General features: G+C 39.2%; 2 protein-coding genes across 3 annotated transcripts in view; both read left to right on the top strand.

Moving 5' to 3' along the window:
• Nucleotides 1-19,239, top strand: part of LOC105683342 — a 47,623-nt gene that overhangs the window by 22,303 nt on the left and 6,081 nt on the right. Inside the window, exons 1-7 of one of the 2 annotated variants that reach the window (XM_012395878.3) lie at nucleotides 4,404-4,994; nucleotides 6,429-6,652; nucleotides 10,782-10,926; nucleotides 11,644-11,766; nucleotides 11,904-12,092; nucleotides 18,608-18,820; nucleotides 19,117-19,156. In XM_012395878.3, the coding sequence (XP_012251301.2) occupies nucleotides 4,886-4,994; nucleotides 6,429-6,652; nucleotides 10,782-10,926; nucleotides 11,644-11,766; nucleotides 11,904-12,092; nucleotides 18,608-18,801 (984 nt within the window). In that variant the 5' untranslated portion in view covers nucleotides 4,404-4,885 and the 3' untranslated portion in view covers nucleotides 18,802-18,820; nucleotides 19,117-19,156. Of the gene's footprint in view, nucleotides 1-4,403; nucleotides 4,995-6,428; nucleotides 6,653-10,781; nucleotides 10,927-11,643; nucleotides 11,767-11,903; nucleotides 12,093-18,607; nucleotides 18,821-19,116; nucleotides 19,157-19,239 lie in introns of those variants that run through there. The other variant, XM_012395877.3, reaches the window with a different exon arrangement.
• LOC105683341 (lipase member H) lies at nucleotides 13,942-16,349 on the top strand. The gene has a single exon (XM_012395876.3). The coding sequence runs from the start codon at nucleotides 15,127-15,129 to the stop codon at nucleotides 16,189-16,191; it is 1,065 nt and encodes a 354-aa protein (XP_012251299.2). The 5' UTR covers nucleotides 13,942-15,126; the 3' UTR covers nucleotides 16,192-16,349.

Below are 19,239 nucleotides of genomic sequence, written 5' to 3'. Positions count from 1 at the left end.
TAAGTGTTACGTGTGAATATTTTCTGCGATAATATGTAAATGTTACAATAGGTAATTCGCGCGTCGCGTATAACGATTTCATATAAATCTTCTCCCTTATTTTTCTCTTCTTTTTTTTCTTCTCCTCATCCACGTTTGGAAGGAAGTTTTCTCAATTCCGTGCAGAGTGTCCGTACAAACGTGTACACCGAGCAAATTTCTTTTAATGAAAAAAAGTCATTGAAATGTACAACGAAGCTGTTACCTTCGTTTTGATCTTATGTTACATGTACATGAAATGTGTAAAACTGCACAAAAGTATACGTTTAAATTGGATGTAATATACACGTGACGTAATAAAGTTTGACAGTTTTATTTTATAATAAAACGCCCCGTTCGCGTTACGATATGTACACAGGTATTCACTCAACTTTATAGTATATAGGCAACTTAAATTGCTGCGGATTTCTTTATCTTCAATTGACAGACACGCCCCACCCTCTGCCCCCGTATGCTGATTATTTTTCCCACTCTCATCCCCCCAATTCAACCCCATTTGAATATTGCTCGTTCAATCTTATAAATTCGATAGGGATTCAAACGGGGGCGGGAAATGAGTAAAAGTATAAAGATAATAATAACGAACGTAATAATAATAATAATAATAATAATAATAACATGTTCAAAATAATAATGATCATAGCAAAGGTATCTGGAATCACACTTCATAAATTCAAAGTCCGCGTTGAAAGAAAAAAAAAAGCAGATAATTATCAGTTCAATTAATCAAGTCGAGTTGAATTTTGCGTTGACACGACGGAAAGTCTATCTGAGGTGGCATGGAAATAAGAAAAGTAAGAAAAAATTAAAGGAAACCATATTAGCTTCAATGCGTAGGCGAGATAACCGCGCTCGTTACGAAAATCGGAGAGGAGATAATTAAATGAATGGCGTCGACGATCAAGATCGGAAAAAACGCGTGAAGCTTTTCTTGCTATATTCACTCGATCGATCGATTCTTTTTTCATCCGACGGTTTTTCTTTCCATTTTTTCTCCCTCCCTTTCGGCTCGTCGTGATATCTAGGCAACGAGTTAATTTTATTCCACATAATATCATGTACAATTTAGAAGGTGGGAGAGAATGAGAGGGAGTAAAAAATGCAAATAGTACTATTCAACTCGTGAAGTTGAGAAAATGAAAAAATAAAAGAACGAACACAAAAAGAGGGAAAATGTGAGACGCAATGAAGATTCTAACGAAAAGGTGATGCGGGGCGAGAATAAAAAAAAAAAGAAACTAAAACGAACCTGCGAGAATTGGTTGATAAAAATTGTCTGAAAGTACATAGGCACAAAAAATAAGAATAATCAGTTCAAAGTGAAAACTCTGCTGCAGGAGTTTGAAAAGCGAAAAACATAACATGAAAAACAAAGAAAAAAAGAAAAAAAAAGTAAGCAACAAAGTTTTGTTCTTCATGTTTTATGCATGTACCTATGTATAAATATATTTTGTACATACCCATATCCCTACGGACGATAATTATGTCTCTGAAACTCTGACCACCCGTTGTTATGTAAATTTTAATGTAAAACTTAGCCGATTCCATAATGTATATGATACGTATTGTACCTGTAGCATGCTTGCGCGGGGTTGAAATATTATCATTAATTACAGGGAAGAGAAAAAATAATCTCAGGAGATGTATCGGGCCTAAATAAATTAACAAATTAGTAAAATAAGAGAAGTAAATCGAAGTAATCTCAGTTTCGCGATAATGATTTGACAAAAAATTATTTTTATTTCACGATTTTCACTGAGTTTTACATTTTAGTCTGACCAAAATGGCGTCGCGTCGTGTAAACTATAAACCTCTGAAATCGAACGAGAGAGCCGTAATTCAGTTGGCCCTAGGAAGTTAATCATCTTCACGATGATACCAATTTTGGATGGAAAAGCGAAAGAGAAGTAATAACTTTATATATATGATACAGTATATGTACGATGTTTTATATACCTACCCTTATTCATACATACGTATACGTATAACGCAAGTATATCACGGGGCACAATCAAATTACCGACTCACTTTCAGAGACATTATCGAACCGCCTGTCCTCGTTGGTTTCCCTTAACTCCCTTAACTCCCATATGCTATTATACATATATACGTACGTATATATATATAGATATATGTTTATACGCACGGGGTGGTACCTGTAACTCCAGTTTTCCCGATCTCGCTCCTTTATAGTATATATATATATATATATACATATGTACATGTGTATTCTACTTCAACGTTTGCCTTTCGCAAGGATTTAGCCCGCGGGAAGTTCCTTCCTCGGAAAATCCAAAAGCAAAGATTTTCAACGCTGCATATTTGCCGTAACAATATTATTCTCGATATTTTTCTACCGGCCTTCCTTTCCTCCACTGGTTAGCCTCCTGAGCCCGGATTTTCCCGCTTGGTAAGAACGTGGGTGGGGAAAATGATGGGGAAAAAATTAATTTCGCGATCTTAACTAAAAGATCTTCCCGACAAACGATAAGATCTAATAAAATTTGGAGTCCTCGAGAATCCTTGTATAATGTATCCAAAGGTACGCACACGTAAGGATATTTAGAGAAAATTACTTGTGGCACTCGATGAAAAAAAAATAATAACAAAATAGGAGAAAATGAGATCGAGGAATACAGAATAGTGGGACGAATGGTGGGGGTAGATTTCATCTTTCAATGTCCATTCCGAATTACACATTACATGGGCGTGATTAAAAAATTAAAAATTCAAATTCCTTCCACTTTCAATAAATCATCGGGATTATTTTCTCTTTTCCTCCTTATATATTTTTTGGATCCTCCGAGCTGAAAACCAGAGTAGAAAAAAGGCATCGAAAAACAGAAAAAAAAAAAACCAACGCTTTGAAGACAGAATAAGCCAATGTCATTGTCGATTATTCGGACCGCTACCTCTCCACCTTTTGATGCCTTTAGGGCTGCGGAGGACATGTATAAGGTATTTTCGAGGCAGCTCCTTTGATGGGCTTTGATTACAGTTTTCTACATGGTTCTACGCGTGCATCCAGAAAGGATAGATAAAAAAAAAAAAAAAAAAAAGTATTCAATGAAAAAATAACAAAGAAACGCGAAACGCGAAATTTCGAACGATCTTCGCTCACCCCTATATCTACGTGATCGGCGAGTATTTTCTTTTTGGATTTTATTTTACGTTCTTTAGATGTACGAAAATCGCAGGGGTTTTTACAAACTCCGCAGCTCAATGATACGATATTATCGGTTCTGTAGGGACGAGACGACTCTATTGGAATTATCGAATTGACCCTATAGATGCTCACATGTATTACATAATTAATATCCGTTTATAAAATCGCACCGAGACCGCACGTCGTTCGAAATGAAAAAGTTTTGAATTCATACAACATGCATGAAAATATAAGATGAAGATTCGAAAAAGTAATATACATATAGTCGTGTCATTCTTACAGTAATTATTAATGCGTAATTTCTTACCACCGTCTTCACTTATACACGCGCTGCAGAAATGATAGCCGTTCGCGCCCTTCATATAATTATACAACCACACTCCGTAATATACGTGTACAATGTATACACGAATAGGTATTGTGCGTGCATACGTGTGCGACGTACACCCATATATTGTACAGTGTACAATAGAATCGCGCACGCTTAATTGTAGTGAAAAAGGGAGTGTGAAATGGCGACCTAATTACGCGTCACGAATACAATATCAACGCCGATAAGTTTGTTGCCTTCATATTTCCTGCAAGCGTACGCGTACAGGGGTAATATACGTTCGCGTACATGCATACCTGTACGTATGTACAGTGTGTGCGAGCAGCGAGTCAAAAGCTTTATTATAATACGTAGAGAAAAAAAGAAGAGGAAAAAAATCGAATAGGGTGGCCGCAACCCTAACTAGAATATGCATCGATTTTCTCACATTGTCAATATCGTTTTTTTTTTCTGCTTCTACGTAGAAAAGTATAGCATCGCGCCCGATGTAATTGCAAATCTTTCCTCCGCAAGCACAAAAATCCAAAATCAAGGCAAACCAATGACAGTCATTTTGGAATTACGGAAATTAATCTTCGCCCGTAGGGTGGGATGACGTTACGTTTTTTTTACTACTTCTAGCCCCACACCGCGAATAAGAGTTTGCGTCAAGTTTTCGCGCGCAGTTTTTTATTCCAAGAGTGGAATTTTCTTGTTGTATAAAGTGCGTTTGAAACCGGGCAATGTTCCTTAGCGTTTAGAGGGTTGGCAATGCTATGGTATACCTCGGTTTTCGATGGGGTTTTGCGCTTGCGTATATCGCGTGTAATTCAAGTCCGCGTCTTTTCCACCCTCCGAAATCGGTTAGTTAGTCGCGCGTAGATACGCCAGACTTTAGTGATACACGAGACTCGACGGTGTGCGTGGGAGATCTGAAGAGTAAAATTTCAAACGCTACTCTTTATACGCAGAAATAGTATAAATTACTCAATTAACGCTCCGCTCCGAAATTGTTATCTTCTCATCTCCCGAATTAGATCGTGACCGGCATAGTTTAATGAATTGGTTCTCTGGTGTTTGTTGTGAATCGTCGATCGTTCGTATTTCTTCCATTTCGATTTCATTAACGCCGAATTTTTAATCATTGAATTAGCAGACGGTAACTCTGCGGTGAAACGAAAAATATCAGACGTGATGCGATGAAAATTTTTATTCCAATAAACGATCCAACCACCCTACCTACCGGGTGGGGTTTATTAAATCGTACTCGACTTAATTTGGCGCGAATTTAAATAATTAAGAAAATTTACATCGTTTCGAACAAAAATTTTCACGGTGGAGGTCAATAGCCGATTAGCACCTCTCTGGCGATGAGATCGGTGACACCGAGGGGAACCACCGCGTGGGTTCTTCTCGGTCAGCTAATAATCTGGATGCAAATTTTTCACATCACGAGCGTCGAAGGGAAAGGAGAGAGCTGTGAGTAGCTGAGCCAATTCTCATTCCCTCGATGTTTTTTTTTCCCTTCTTATCCCCGATTTTTTAGCGAAATTATGATTTAGTTTTTTTCCTTTTTTTTTCCAATAATTTGTGTCCCTTCTTCGCTAGCGAAACGAAATTGAATCTAACCACATTTTATCAGCATCCGCAACACAAATGGGAGAAGAGAAATTTGGATGTTATTCTTGGGTTTGCAAAAAATTATATCGTCGGATCGTTTCAATATATAATTTATATAACATCGGTATAGTTTTATCGTTGTTCGTGAGAAAACAAAAAAAAAATAAATAATAATAATTATTACAAATAATCGAAATAATGCGAAAAAATATTACCGAGAAAATTATGCACATATATAGAGAGGGGGGGGGGAGGGGAAAGACAGAGAGAGAGAGAGGGAGATGGAGAGAGGGAGAGAGAAGAGTTAAAGAGAACGTGGCTAGCGGGTTGTGAAGGCACTGTTTGAAGAGAGTAATATTGATCGTGGGGGGGCTTACAACGGCCCGCGTAGGAGAGACAGAACGACCAAGAGACGAAGAGGAGAAGAGAAGAGAAGAGAAGCGAAGAGAAGAGAAGAGACGAGAAGAGGAGGGATGGGAATAGGAACGGGAATGGGAATGGAATGGGAATGGGAATGGGGGTTGAACAGAAGGGGAAGCACACGGGGTTGTGAACCTCCCCGCGAACGACCCCTATTTTCTATGAAGGGTGAACGCAACGTATGTACGTACGTACGTTCAACTATTTCCTAGCGCACGAGGCCACGCGTTTTATGTACACATCCGTATCGTACATTATACATACATATGTATACAGTATGCATAAACTCACCGTGAAAATACTAATCGTAGAATGGATCAAACAGAAATGCGTGACCATTTCTAATTGTTCAATTGATCTACAAATGTATCTAGTCCTAATTAAACCCAAGATGGAACAAATCAGTCACTTGTGTCTTGTTAAAGAAAAAAAAGTATTCAATTTGAGCACTGATTCATTTATTTTTGGATGTTTTAACAATAAGTCGATCGTCAATTTTTCCCTAGACTCTGCGCTACTAGGAACCGATTCCATCGAGATTTAATGATATTTATAATTTTTCATTCATGTAGCGTAAAGATTTTTTTTTCATCGAGGGGTAGCTTTTAGGTCGATTCACTACTTATGTTTATTATGTGTGATTTCTTTTTCTCATGATTCACCGCGTCTCCCACGTGGAATTCCGACGTTGGAATGATCTATTCGGCGAGAAACGAAATTTCTAACAGCCCTGATTAACGAGGTGCTTTGCGAAACTTTTTTCGAAACAAATATACGCTATATATCGTTGAGAAAAAAAATGTACGGAGCACACATTCTCTTCTAACCAGCATCAAATTTCTAATCCTACTTTTTTTTTTCTCTGTATTTCAGACAAGATGATCCACGTGTGCAAAAATCATTTCCTGCAACAGTTGTACCGTAAAATAGACGGGGCGGTGTTAACGTCGCAGAATGAGAGGAATTTAGACTGTGCTATAACATTTCAAACCCACAGTATATTACAACGTTTTATGCTAAGATTCGATAGACTTCAATTGGACTGCAACGATCATCTCTACATTTACGACGGCGCACACGCGGTCGGTAATTACAAGGTAATTGTCACCTTCATATTTCTAAAAATCGTCATCGGATATCCAGTGATTTAGTTTCACGATTAATTCTTATCTAGCAAAAAGTACATCGTCAGGGGCGTTGTTTTGTTATTGTTATTGATACTGAATGCATCTGAAAAAAAAACGTGAAACAAGAAAAAGAAGAAATTGGGATTTCGATGTGTCTCAAGCTTCCAAGTTGAAAGCTTGAGAATATGATAAAACGAGTCGGAGGGTGGGGTGAATAAAAAATAATTTTCAAATCGGATTATCGACGTGTTTGAAATAGATAAAAGCCTCGCAGCTATAGATGGCTCGCTTCAGGCTTTACTCGATAGCAATTTGCGCTCCTGAATGTACTGACAAATTCTATTCCATTCTGTTCCATTCCATTCTATTCTCTCTAGCATCCCTTATACCTTTTCCTTTCCCTTTTTTTGTTCTCTTCCACACTGCAGCAGCAGCAGCAACAGCAACAGCAGCAGTAGTATCAACTGTAACAGTCAGACTGCAATTTCTCGTTCCTTAGCTGCGCCGAGTCGTTTCCTCATATTATTTCTCATTCGAATTTTCGACGGCCTTTGGATTTCATATATTTCCATTGCTTTTCGCTTGGCACACGCCCGAATATCTTCGATCTCATTCCTCCTTTGAATAAAAACCGATTAAGAAAGGAGAGGAAAAATTTTCTTACAATTAGTTGAATTCTTTTTTCTTACGTATATATCTCTTGCATACGCGGGAATTTTTCGAGCGCAGCACGCGCTGATGTTATATACACGTGTATACCGGACCTGAGGAAGAGAAAAAAAAAAAAAAAAAACGAAAGGGAAAAGTGGAAGAAAAAAAAAACTGTGTAGGAAAAGAAAAAAAAAGGATCGAAGAACCGAATCCTGATTAATGATGCAAGTTTTCAAACCAAACTCTCTCGAATTCCTCGCGCCTTGTACACACGATATGGCACCGCGCGCGCCCTCTCCCCTCCCCCGTTTTCTTCCCTTGGACTACTCCGGCTGTTCAGAATTTTTAATGGAGGAATACATTAAAACTCAACCATCCTCCCTTCGTCTCTTTTAATCACCCCCCTTCATCGTCGTCTCAATGTTACGTATAGCGTGGGTGCTGTATAAGCTCTGTTTGCAGCATCACTGCAGGTGTGGGTACGGGTAGTGCGTTCGATCAAACTCAGAATAAAAAATGAGAAAAAACATTACAGTGAGAGAAAAAATTCAGGGGGGGGGGGGGTGGAGGTGGGGGGCAAAGAACTGTGTACTATGACACTTCTAATTAACGATTTACTCTTGATTAACGACCCAGTAAGACAGAATTTAGTATGGTAATCCGATGTCGACGTCGACGTCGTCTACTAGGATCCTTATTAGATTTCAGTTTATACAAAGGTAAAAACAATTATCCAATTCGATTCGACCGACAGGAATTGATTTATAAATCCTCGTTTTAATCCGAGGAAAATTATTTTCCCCAATTCCTTTGACGCTGATGGATCTGTAACAAGTGGTAAGAAAATGAGGGAGGAAAGAATTTTTTTCAAGGATATGGATCTTCTAGCAATCCGATTCCCGACGTTTTCGTTCTCCGCCTCTACGATTCATTTCAGATCAATCGTGACAAAAACTCAGAAGCGTATGTCATAAACTATCAATTTTTCATCCGTAAATCTTTGTAACTTCGAATGAGATTTTCTTCTTTTTTTTTCTTCTGATTTCGCTCTGCGACGACAACGAGTTTTGTCGCTCGAATTGTTCACGGGATTCTTTCGCGAGATCCGTGTTTTTTTTTTTTTTTTTTTTTTCTCCGTCGATTCGAAAGCGTTGGGTGTACTAATAAATTATAACTGCTCGACAGCTGTTTTGGAATTGGCGGCATTTTGTATCCCATTTTGTTTTCGGGGTTGTTCAAGCGACGTTACCGAAGACGTTCGAAGGGGGATGAGAAAGAGGGTCGGTGGAACGGGGTAGGGGGTAGGGGTTAAGGGTTGGTTGTTGGCATCGCGAAATGACAGATAAAAGAGAAAGGTAAAAGAAAAGAACAGAGCGACGGATTTGAAGGAGAGAGACGAAGGGCTTGTGTATGTATGTGTACATATACAGCTGTACATACGCGTATACAATGGGGGCGGGAGTTTATCGAAGGAGAAAAAGTGGCGGGTGTCGCGTCGCCCCCAATCGAGGGTGGCATCGGTCCTGAGGAGAAGGGAAGATTGATGCGGTGAAACCAGTGACACTTTCAGTCGTTGTGCACCCCTAAATAGAGATGAAACGGTCAGGGAACAGAAGGATCGGAAGAAGAAGAAAACAAAATTCGAAACAATCCTTAGCCAGAATGAATAAGCTCCGTATACTATAATACTATAGTGGGCCACAAACAAACTATTTTTTTTTTTTTTCTGCGATACCGTGAAAATATCGTTCAAGATGGCGAAAGACATATTTATAGAGAAACACTTATTTTAATACCCATCCAAACCCCTTTGAATTTTTTTAGATTTTTGGCATAAAAATTGAGTATCGTCGAAATCGATTGTACGACACTTTATCAACGTATTTTGACCTCGGGAACACGAATTCGTTGAGTATGAATCTCGAATTATCTCAACTTTTCCGCTCCAAAAAGCGAAAAATTGGCGACAACACGATCAATTTTGTAGATAGTTTAATTTCACTCGAAGATACGAATTCCTGCGCTCAAATGACTTTAGAATACGGCGTAAAAAGATTTGATTTCGGATCGAAGAACTAACCATAAGTACGTTTAAAATTGTTCGAACAACTTTGGAATTCTTTCTTATAAACATCGTTGGACGGTGTACCTACATAGGTACACGTAAACGTAAATATATATTTCGTTTCTTGCTACCCCCTCGGAGTCTGCAAATTGCATGGGATATAAAACTACCGAAGTTCTTTCCTCTAAGTTCGTGAGGCAATCCAAGAACTAGCTTTTACCTCTGCTTTCTGCTCCATCTTCTGCTTCTGCTTCTAGTTTTATCGTAATTGCATCGGCTGCATCAACGAACTTTCACTCCCCCCCATCATTTCTCTATACATATATGTATATCGTACTCGCGTACGATATTACGTACCCCGTGACGGTGGTGGTGCAGCGGTGGTCGTAAAGACTACAGCTTCAAACTTGGCGGTTGGTTTTTTTTTCGATTTTTTTTTACCCCCGGTTTATAATTTTGTAGTTACGCAATCCAAAGAAAATACTACCGATGTAATCAACCCTTGTCGTATTTATCTGATGTCCGAAACCATCGGTTTCGAGTTATTGTTAATTGCAAAGAAAATGAATTATCTCTTCTCCATTCGGTTTTCTTTCGATCATTCGGTGAAAAGACCATTTCATAACCCGTCAATTCACGTATTCCTCAGAATAGGGGCGCTAAGAAGTAATTAACATAAATTCAATTATGTAACTAATGATGATGACGGACAGGGAAATCAAGATGGCCGATACTCATTCCTGATTAATAAATCTCACGGTGTTAGTAAATGTGAAACGGCAGTTATTAGATCGGAGTAAGAAACAAAAAAAAAAGATGAGAAAATGAAAATTACATATTTCAAATATATTCTTGAGGAATTCCGAAACGAGCAATCACGTGGCTACAGATGTATATCTGTGTTATAATTAAGTACGAGTGGTAGTGAGCGTGCAGATGGTGATCATTACACGTAATTTGACAATGTTATTACCCGCAATTTACGTCGTCGTCAAGCAGAATATGCAAAGTAATATAAGAAATTAAGGCTTATCTTAACTACCCTTTACACATACTTGTACATGTTTCATCAATCTCCACCAGCAGCGTACACAGCCCCACCTATTCGACCATGAAATTCTTTAACCAACCTCACCAACCCGCTCGTTAACTTTTCCAAATATCCAAATATTCCGTTGTTGATAACTACGAGAAAAGAAAACCAAGAGAAAGAGGATTCCATTTTAAATCTTTCGATAATCTTTTCGAAAGTGATCGTACATCACCCGCTGAGGTGAGAAAAAATCGCGTTTGTTGGATTGCCTCCTGACAGGCGTAAATTTATTTCACTCTCACCAACGCAAATTAATTTCCTTTTCTTCCCTTCTAATTCCTTGCTTTCAGGCTGATCTCTCATGTAGAAATACGAAGCAAAGTGTGGGTGCTATTTTTACGAGGACGAATTTTGTAACTCTCAAATACGTTACCGACGGTTGGGGAACGGATTCCAACGGTTTCCGTCTCGTCATCACGGCAGTAAAGGATCCCAGTAAGTATTAACGAAGATTTTTTCAATCCCTTTAGGACGACACAAAAAAGAATACAATAAAAAAAACACCCTTCGGGACTTCTTTCGCTGTTTTGAAATAATACAGGAACTCGTGGAAAAAGTCTCTGCATTCACCTTTCTTCTGTTGTTTTTTTTTTTCCAATTTTTTTTTTCAATTTTTTTTTTCCCCCGCTTTCTTCAATTTTTCTTTTCTCCTCGTCGCTAATTACCCCCGGTGAATTATTAATCGCCCCAACCTATATATATGTACATAGGTATAAAATAGCATATATGTATAACTCGATGGAACGAAGGTCTTTGGCAGTCTGCGGGATACTTATACGTGTATATACTATACATAGGTAATGCTATAGATGTAATACCTACCCAGCTATCAAGAAAACAATACTAAGTCACGCCCAAGCGGAGACGGGCGCGTGTAAGTCGACCAAAATTCCACCAAACCAACGCGATGAATTATACGAGCACTTAATCTGATCACCGGGTAAAGTGAGACGACCATTGTCTCGAGAATCTTAATGTATAATCGAATTTCGCCGAACCTTCGCAACGGGGGGAAAAACAAAAAAAAAACAAAAACATAAGACGTAATCGACCGCGGGCCGTCTCAAAATTCGGATCCACGGAAACTGGTTTCTCGTCATCGTCATCTTATGTTTGGGTTTTGAAAACGATCCTTTGTTCTTCTCCTTACAGAGCATACCTGCAAGGATTTCAAGTGCAATTCGAGAGAGTTTTGCATAGACACCGATTTGGTTTGCGACGGTGTCAACCACTGCGGAGATGGGTCCGACGAAGCAACGTCCACGCTTTGCACCAGTGAGTTCGATCAGAATTTTTCTTTTCTTCTTATACTTCAAAGCGCAGGCGAGATTTTCGCGAAGAAAACGAGTGCTCGCATTCCTCAATAACGGCGTTGGAACTTTATCGTGACGATTTTCCACTTCCTCATTCAGATACGGAGGCGTCGACCATCTTTGGTATGGAAAGAACATGGTTCGCGGTCGCGATTGTTTCTACTCTGATAAGCCTAGCGGGTATAGTGGCGGGAATGTTCATGTGTCTTTGTAAAAGGAGAACATTAACACCGGGACACGTGCACAGTACTAACAACGCTCAAAATCATCCACCTGTCAGCTTTCAATGTGAGTATACACAACGGATAAATCGCCATGATTTTTTCTCTTTATTTTATCGTACTCAAATAGATGTATACCTATGTATATTATATACATAACACAATTACCTATACCAATAACTGACGATAATTACATATACATTACATTACATATACATAAAAAATCCCATATCAATTTCACACGCAACTCACTACCAATTTCGCAGTCAGATTCCTTTTTTTTTTTTTTCCTCTTTTCTTTCGATCGTTCGCAGTGCTATCTGGATCGTCGAAAATACGTACCGATTCGCAGACGTCTCGTGGCTATAATGTTAGGTGCGGGATGATTATTTTTCATTATCGCAGATCGCGTTTCCAAAATTACCCATTCTATCAGCTGCGGGGTTCGCATTCGTTTAACGCGTTACGCACACATATTTTTTCTATTAAAAAATTTTCATGTCCTCAAGGAGTGTACGCGTATTGTACTTATATATATACGAACATCATCAAGCGCCGTATACTATACACGCTTATCGTTTGTATCTTTCTTTTTAATATTATTTTTTTCCTCTCTTCTTTTTCTTCGTATTAAACACGAACGCTTACCCTACTTATAAAAACCGCGAGCAGCTCGTGTTGCACGAAATTATGTTATAACGGGTGTGTAATTACGTGGAAAACTTTTAGTACACCCTATACGTACGTGCGTACATAATTTTTCCCCCAAACTTGCGTGCTGTAATCAAATATCAAAACAGAGCTGCCGCACGATTCGAAGAGCTTTCTTTATTCGGTTAACAATTTTTGATTTTCTTACAACATCTCACGCTTTTGTGCGTACGTACGTACGTACCTCGAAACTGAAGCTACAAGCGGAGGAAACGTCGTCGATGTTTTCTATATACGATGGAGTATAGGTATATAGGTGTATACGCTATAAATACCGATGCGAAAATCAGAATAAAAAGCGATCGTTATGTGCTGCACAATATCGACTTATCTCCACATACCTCATATACACGTGAAATACATAAATATATGATATATGTATACGTACATATAATCGCGGCGGTGGAGTACGTGATTCGCATTTATATTATATCGTCGATCTATAATCTGCGACGTACTTCTCTACACATGTATGTAACATATTACAATGGGTCCACGTATATCGTACATATTATACGTATAACGATACGTTTGTAGTGTTTTACACACACTGGTGACATTTCTTCTGTAGTTACTTTTGATTTATTTCCGAGGCAAATTCAAAAACGAGATATATTTTAACCATCGCGAGTTACGCGCCGCGCCGCGCCGCGCGACACATTCTCGCCGTGTACTTGTACGAATAATAATCGCTACTTTTGCTGACTTTCTTTTGCATTAATTAACAACATGCCCTGAAACACCTTCTTTTGGGTAGCGAAGATAATTAGTAATCATTCTTGTCCCAGCTACCGGCAATCACGTCCCATACTTTCACAGAACGAATATATATACTATAGATACGTATACCTGTTGTGTGTCATTATGCCGCAGTTATAGAGGTACGAGGATTTTTTTATGCTCTCTTTTAACGATTAGTTTTTATTTCGGTTTGATAACGATGTAGGGGAATCAATTGTTTTGGCGACACTGCGCATTACTTTGTTAAAGTCTCGTGATCTTTACGGTTCCACTTCACGAAACCACATTTTCTTGTTTACGGATGTACGGACGACAAGAGTATTTATTTTTATTATTGTTACTTTACTTATCAAACGCAATGATAAACGAATCGCATGAGATTATGATATTGTGAAGCGTTGTCTAAAACCACGAGTTTTACAGATAAGGATAAAATCAAAAGCTAAACAACAAAAATTAAGTAAAGAATAATGGAAATCAAATCGAACGGCGATACTTCAATAGCGAATCGTATCGTTTATGGGATTCCCGATAACTGGGAGATCGGAATCGAAAAATTTCAAAAAAAATGAATCATTCGAATTCCTTCGGTATTAGTGAAATGGTACAATTCATCGGAATCCGTGATTTTTGTTTGGAATGTTTTCAATTCTTTTTATACTCGTCTACGGACGATTGAAATCTTTACTGCATTCGGCGAGTTGTTTTTTTCAGACAGAAATTTCTTATCGCAATAAACAAAAAAGAAAGGCAATAAAAATCGGACTTCATGAAAAATTCAGTTATCAAAACGAACGAATTGGCAAGCCAATCAGGCGCCGAAAATTCAACTTCGTACATCACGTACGATTCGCACGTCTTATTTTTTTGCGTACGCTTGAAATGAGAAATAGAGTCCGCAGCGGGTATACAGCGTAGGTATTCAATAGGCCGACACTTATCAAATTAAACGTGTAACGTGCGACTACTTTTTTTCAAGTCTTCCACTTGACTGGCCTACTGACCCCACCAGCCGCCATTGACTGACTCTATGGACTCTCAAACGTTGACTCACGTATGCACGAATAAAGCTGAGAAAGTGACGTGCGTCCCCCGCCAGAATTTTTTTTTACTATTTGTTTTTTTTTGTTTTTTTCTTCTCTCGTTTTCATATATTTTTCTTTTTCCTTCCTTTATTGGCATTTCCGATTCATAACTCATTCGGACTCGCGACGTTCAAGAGCTCGGTACTTTTTATTATGTTTTAAACAAATATTACCACACCGAGTGCTGAAGTTAACGTGGTGCAGTGACATCCGGAAACTTATCAGAAGTTATTACGTGTGCTTCGAGTGAAAATTAAATAAATATAACTCGGTGAAGTTTTCTCCCGATCGTAATTCATTCGTTTCTTGAAAAAAAAAAGAAAAAGAGAACGCACACAATTTTCAGGTATAAATACTTGGATCTATGACAAAAAAAAGGAAATTTAAAACACGTCGCGAAACGCTATGAGGAGGACAGCGTGCAGGTGACGCGCGGATAAAAAAAATCAACGTGAAAAGGTGGAAAAAAAAAAAACAAATATTTTCTCCGACAGAGTGAAAGTGCAGTTTTGAAATATTTTCGATAACATCGGGGGGTCGATCACCCTCGTCGTCGCTGACAGGATGGGCGTTAATTTTTTCGCGTTATTCGTAACTCTGACAATATCGTTTTCGAACGGGGCACGTGTGATAAACTTCGTTCCCACGACAACTTCCTCCGCTCGTTCATCTCAGGTAGCCGTCGACCTCCCGCTGACAACTCGAGACTTTTTTATCGGTCCGTGTCTAGTGAAAACAAACAACACCTGCCCGGATGACGAAGTGACATTCTTCCTTTACACGCGTAAAAACATGAACGACAGCCAACAGATCAATATATCAAAATTTGGATCGTCGAACATCCGGCAGACCGATTTCAACGCTAATAATCCGACGAAAATCATCATCCACGGTTACAATTCGGACATGTTTCTCGACACGCTGGTCAGTATAAGGACGGAATATCTGACCAGAGGGGAGTATAACGCCATAGCGGTCGATTGGCACAGATTAGCCGTTGCTCCTTGTTATCCCGTTGCCGTTCACAACGTACCTCACGTGGGTAATTGCGTTGCTCAGTTGATTGATATCATAAAAAAGGAAACCGGTGCCAAGGACATTCACGTGATCGGTTTTTCACTGGGCGCACACGTACCGGCGTTCTCGGCTAGGGCTCTCAGACCCTATAAAATACCGAGGATAACAGGACTCGATCCCGCGATGCCGTTGTTCATAACAGTGAGTAAAGATGAGAAACTCGATTCGGAAGACGCCGATTTCGTCGACGTGTTTCACACGAACGCATTCATACAAGGGAAGGTCGAGGCCAGTGGACACATTGATTTTTATATGAACGGCGGGATTAATCAACCGGGATGCTGGGAGAAAAGGAATCCTTTCGGGTGTAATCATCATCGTGCCGCGGTTTATTTCGCCGAATCGATAAACTCAGATATCGGTTTTTGGGGCTGGCCGTGCCCCGGACTTCTTTCATATTTACTGGGGTTATGTCCACCTAGATTTCCAGCCGTTTTGGCAGGAGATCGATGCAATTTTCAATACAGAGGTTTTCATCTCGTCAAAACCAGAGCCGAGGAACCCTTCGCCCAAGGACCGTTCACGGAAAATCCTCGAGACACTCACAAATAATTTCTCCACTCATTTCTGTCCGTAGAAAAAAAGTTAACATTATTGAAATTAGTTAAATTAAGATTTTTAGACGTACGAAAAAAATGATGCAACTATACGTGTATATAAATTGTTTGTTATTTATATAATCTAAGAATATAATACTAAGTGTTATTGTTTTTTTTTGTTTATCAGAAATCTATTTATCTCTCTCTCTCTCTCTCTCTCGTGAGTTGTTTACTCCGTATCAGAGTGAAAAAGTACCGTTTGTAGATTAAGATTTGAAAAAAAAAAAAAAAATACGCCAATCGAAAACATGTTGGTCAACTTTCTCCAATCACTGTATAATATTTCTAATCGTTTCAGCTGGGACGAGTTTTAAATGAATGTTTGATACTGTACAGTTATCACTGATTATTATTCAACGACGAGGAAACGGAAATTTCTGTTACGGGAAGAGAAAAAAACAAGTAGCGTTACGCATCGAGAAAAGCAAATGGAAAAAACTGGCTAACTAACTAGAAAATAGCGTTCGAACGGTGCCTAAAATCTTCCGATCAAATTCATTTCGTTCGTTGAACCTTCTGCATAATAGTTATATTTTATCGTCTGGTTAGGTTACATATCGCTGCGGTATATAGGAATAGAAAGAGGAATAGGAATAGGAAGAGGAATAGGAAGAGGAAGAGGATCATGAGGAAAGATGGGCGTTAAGTGCCCGTTAATTCTTATCAAGTAAATCGCTTCGCCGCTTATCATCTACCTGCGAAAATGTTACCCGGCACGCAGCAGCTGCTGCAGAAGCGTCGCGTCGCTTTTGATATACTATATATAGATATGTAACGCTGCAATATTGAAGCTGCTTCAGGAACGAGGACGATCGAGGAACGCTCAATTTAACACCTCACCTCGCACCTCACTCGAATTATAATTTTCGGTCTGCCGTATTATCGGGGGTTGACGTAACTCGCTGCAAGATTCGTATGATGGATGAATTTTATAAAACATCAAAATAAAAAAAAAAAAAGAAGCAATCGTACTTTAGTGCATACAAAATGAGGGAACAACTCAGCGGATCGATTCATATCGTTTCGATGTTGTACATGGTCGGTGAAATAATTGTCTTCGTAACTCGAGGAAGAAAGTGTACCACGAACCCTGCGGTCGATTTACTTTATTTTGTTATGCATGCATAAATATAAAAAAAAAGAAAAAAAAAAAAAATGAACAAATTGCATTTCGTCTGCTCCGGTTTCCATTCCGTATGTCGATGTATTATGTACCTTGTGATACATTTCTTCTGCATATAAATGAGTTTTATTTGTAGTTGTAGGGATATATATATTTATGCTGTACCACGCGTACCCGCCAAGATGCGCATATCCCGTTCCTCGCATTACGGCATATGACATAGAAATGGAAGAAAATATCTCATAAATAGCAGACTGGAACCCGATAAGAAATACGGAAAAGAAAATAGCGAAATAGCAAAATAAATAATAAAAAAATAAAATCACCGTGCACTTCGGCGTGCATTGTGCAGTACGTATAGGTAGAGACGTACGTTTCATGCTTTGTATAGAAATTCATCGATCGGATTTCAAATAAGATTTCCATTCTGTTCCCTTTATTCATATTTCTTCCTCTTTTTTTTTTGAATACTTTTTATTTTTACACGAGTACAAGGTGCACGGTTTAATAATGTATAACATTCCCGTGTACGTTATAATCCGTCTCATCGCGAACACCCGATTGGTTATCGATTTCTCGAAGACATATCTATACAGAATCGCTGCCCGGTTAAGTATTACGCATAATTTTATTTTCAACCCTTCAATTATTTTCTCTCATTAATTATGCCGATGAGAATCCGAAGGACCGCCGACAGACGGGTTTTAACGCACGTAATCTGCGTACGATTTCTCAGTTATATAAAATCGTCAAATTCTTGAGCGGTAAATAGATTTCCCGTACACGGATATCACCAGCGACGAAAATCCGTATAAATCAGACCCACGGCGAACATCGCGGATATTATAAACGTCACGTGAAATTTATTTGTCGTATAAAAAAAAGAGACTAAAAAGCAACCGAAACGAAATTAATTCTTGAGCTTCGCCGCGCGAGGATCGGATCGAGACATAAATTTGTACCGTAATATCCTACACAGGGGAAATCGAGCATATGGTCATTCCCCGTATAGCGGTCTTCAAAAATCAATAATTGAATTCCATTTCCCGTGTAGGTATTCCCATTATCATCCGATTTCTCTCCCCATACCCACGATATAATAATCGCGACACCACGTTTAACACGAAATATCTGCATACCATGAAATTTTCATCTCTCATCCATTTTTCTCCATCGTCTCCGCAGCAGGGGAGGTTTCGAGTCGTCGACGACGACCTTTTAGTTTTTACCTCCTAAATTGTTTCAGTGCAACAAATGTACGGATCGAACGGTGCAAGTGTGGGAATGCCCCTCGGTATGACGACCTTAAAGGGACATCCGCTACAGGGTGGAATGCTGGGCGCAACTACCCTTCCGCGGCCGGGAAACTGGCTGCGCCCTGCGGGCCTCAGGCTCGGGCACAGCGCGGCCCGGGTCCGCCTCTACTGCCAGGCAAAGTGAGGAGCCACGGTTCGGACAGGTACGAATCTCGAGGGGGAAAAAAAAAAAGAAAATTCAAAAAACCGTCGTCACGTTTTAGTGAACGACGCGTGCAATTCTACGAGCATAGGCCCCTTCTAACTTCGAGCGCGACTAATCTGCACTCCGAGTCGATTAGATCCGAAAACCAGTTCTTGCGTTCAGCTTCCATTCATTCTGCTCGCTGTTAATAAAGTTGGAAAATCGAACCATCGAGAATTGGATTAGATTGCGGTGTCTGTGACGGACGGACGGAGTCTGTTCATTACGATTAAATTATTCACTTTTCATTTACAGTGACATCTCCTCCAGCCAAAAAGACGAGTGGTTCGTGTAGGTGAGTCGTTTATGCGTTTATCGTTCTGCGATTATAAGATCTTTTTTTGTTCTTTGAAATTTCGATCGAATATCGATGATTGA

The sequence above is a fragment of the Athalia rosae genome, chromosome 3, assembly GCF_917208135.1.
Source record: "Athalia rosae chromosome 3, iyAthRosa1.1, whole genome shotgun sequence".
Taxonomy (NCBI): domain Eukaryota; kingdom Metazoa; phylum Arthropoda; class Insecta; order Hymenoptera; family Athaliidae; genus Athalia; species Athalia rosae.
Note: the sequence above shows the minus strand (reverse complement) of the source record. Positions and strands in the feature narration are given on the sequence as shown.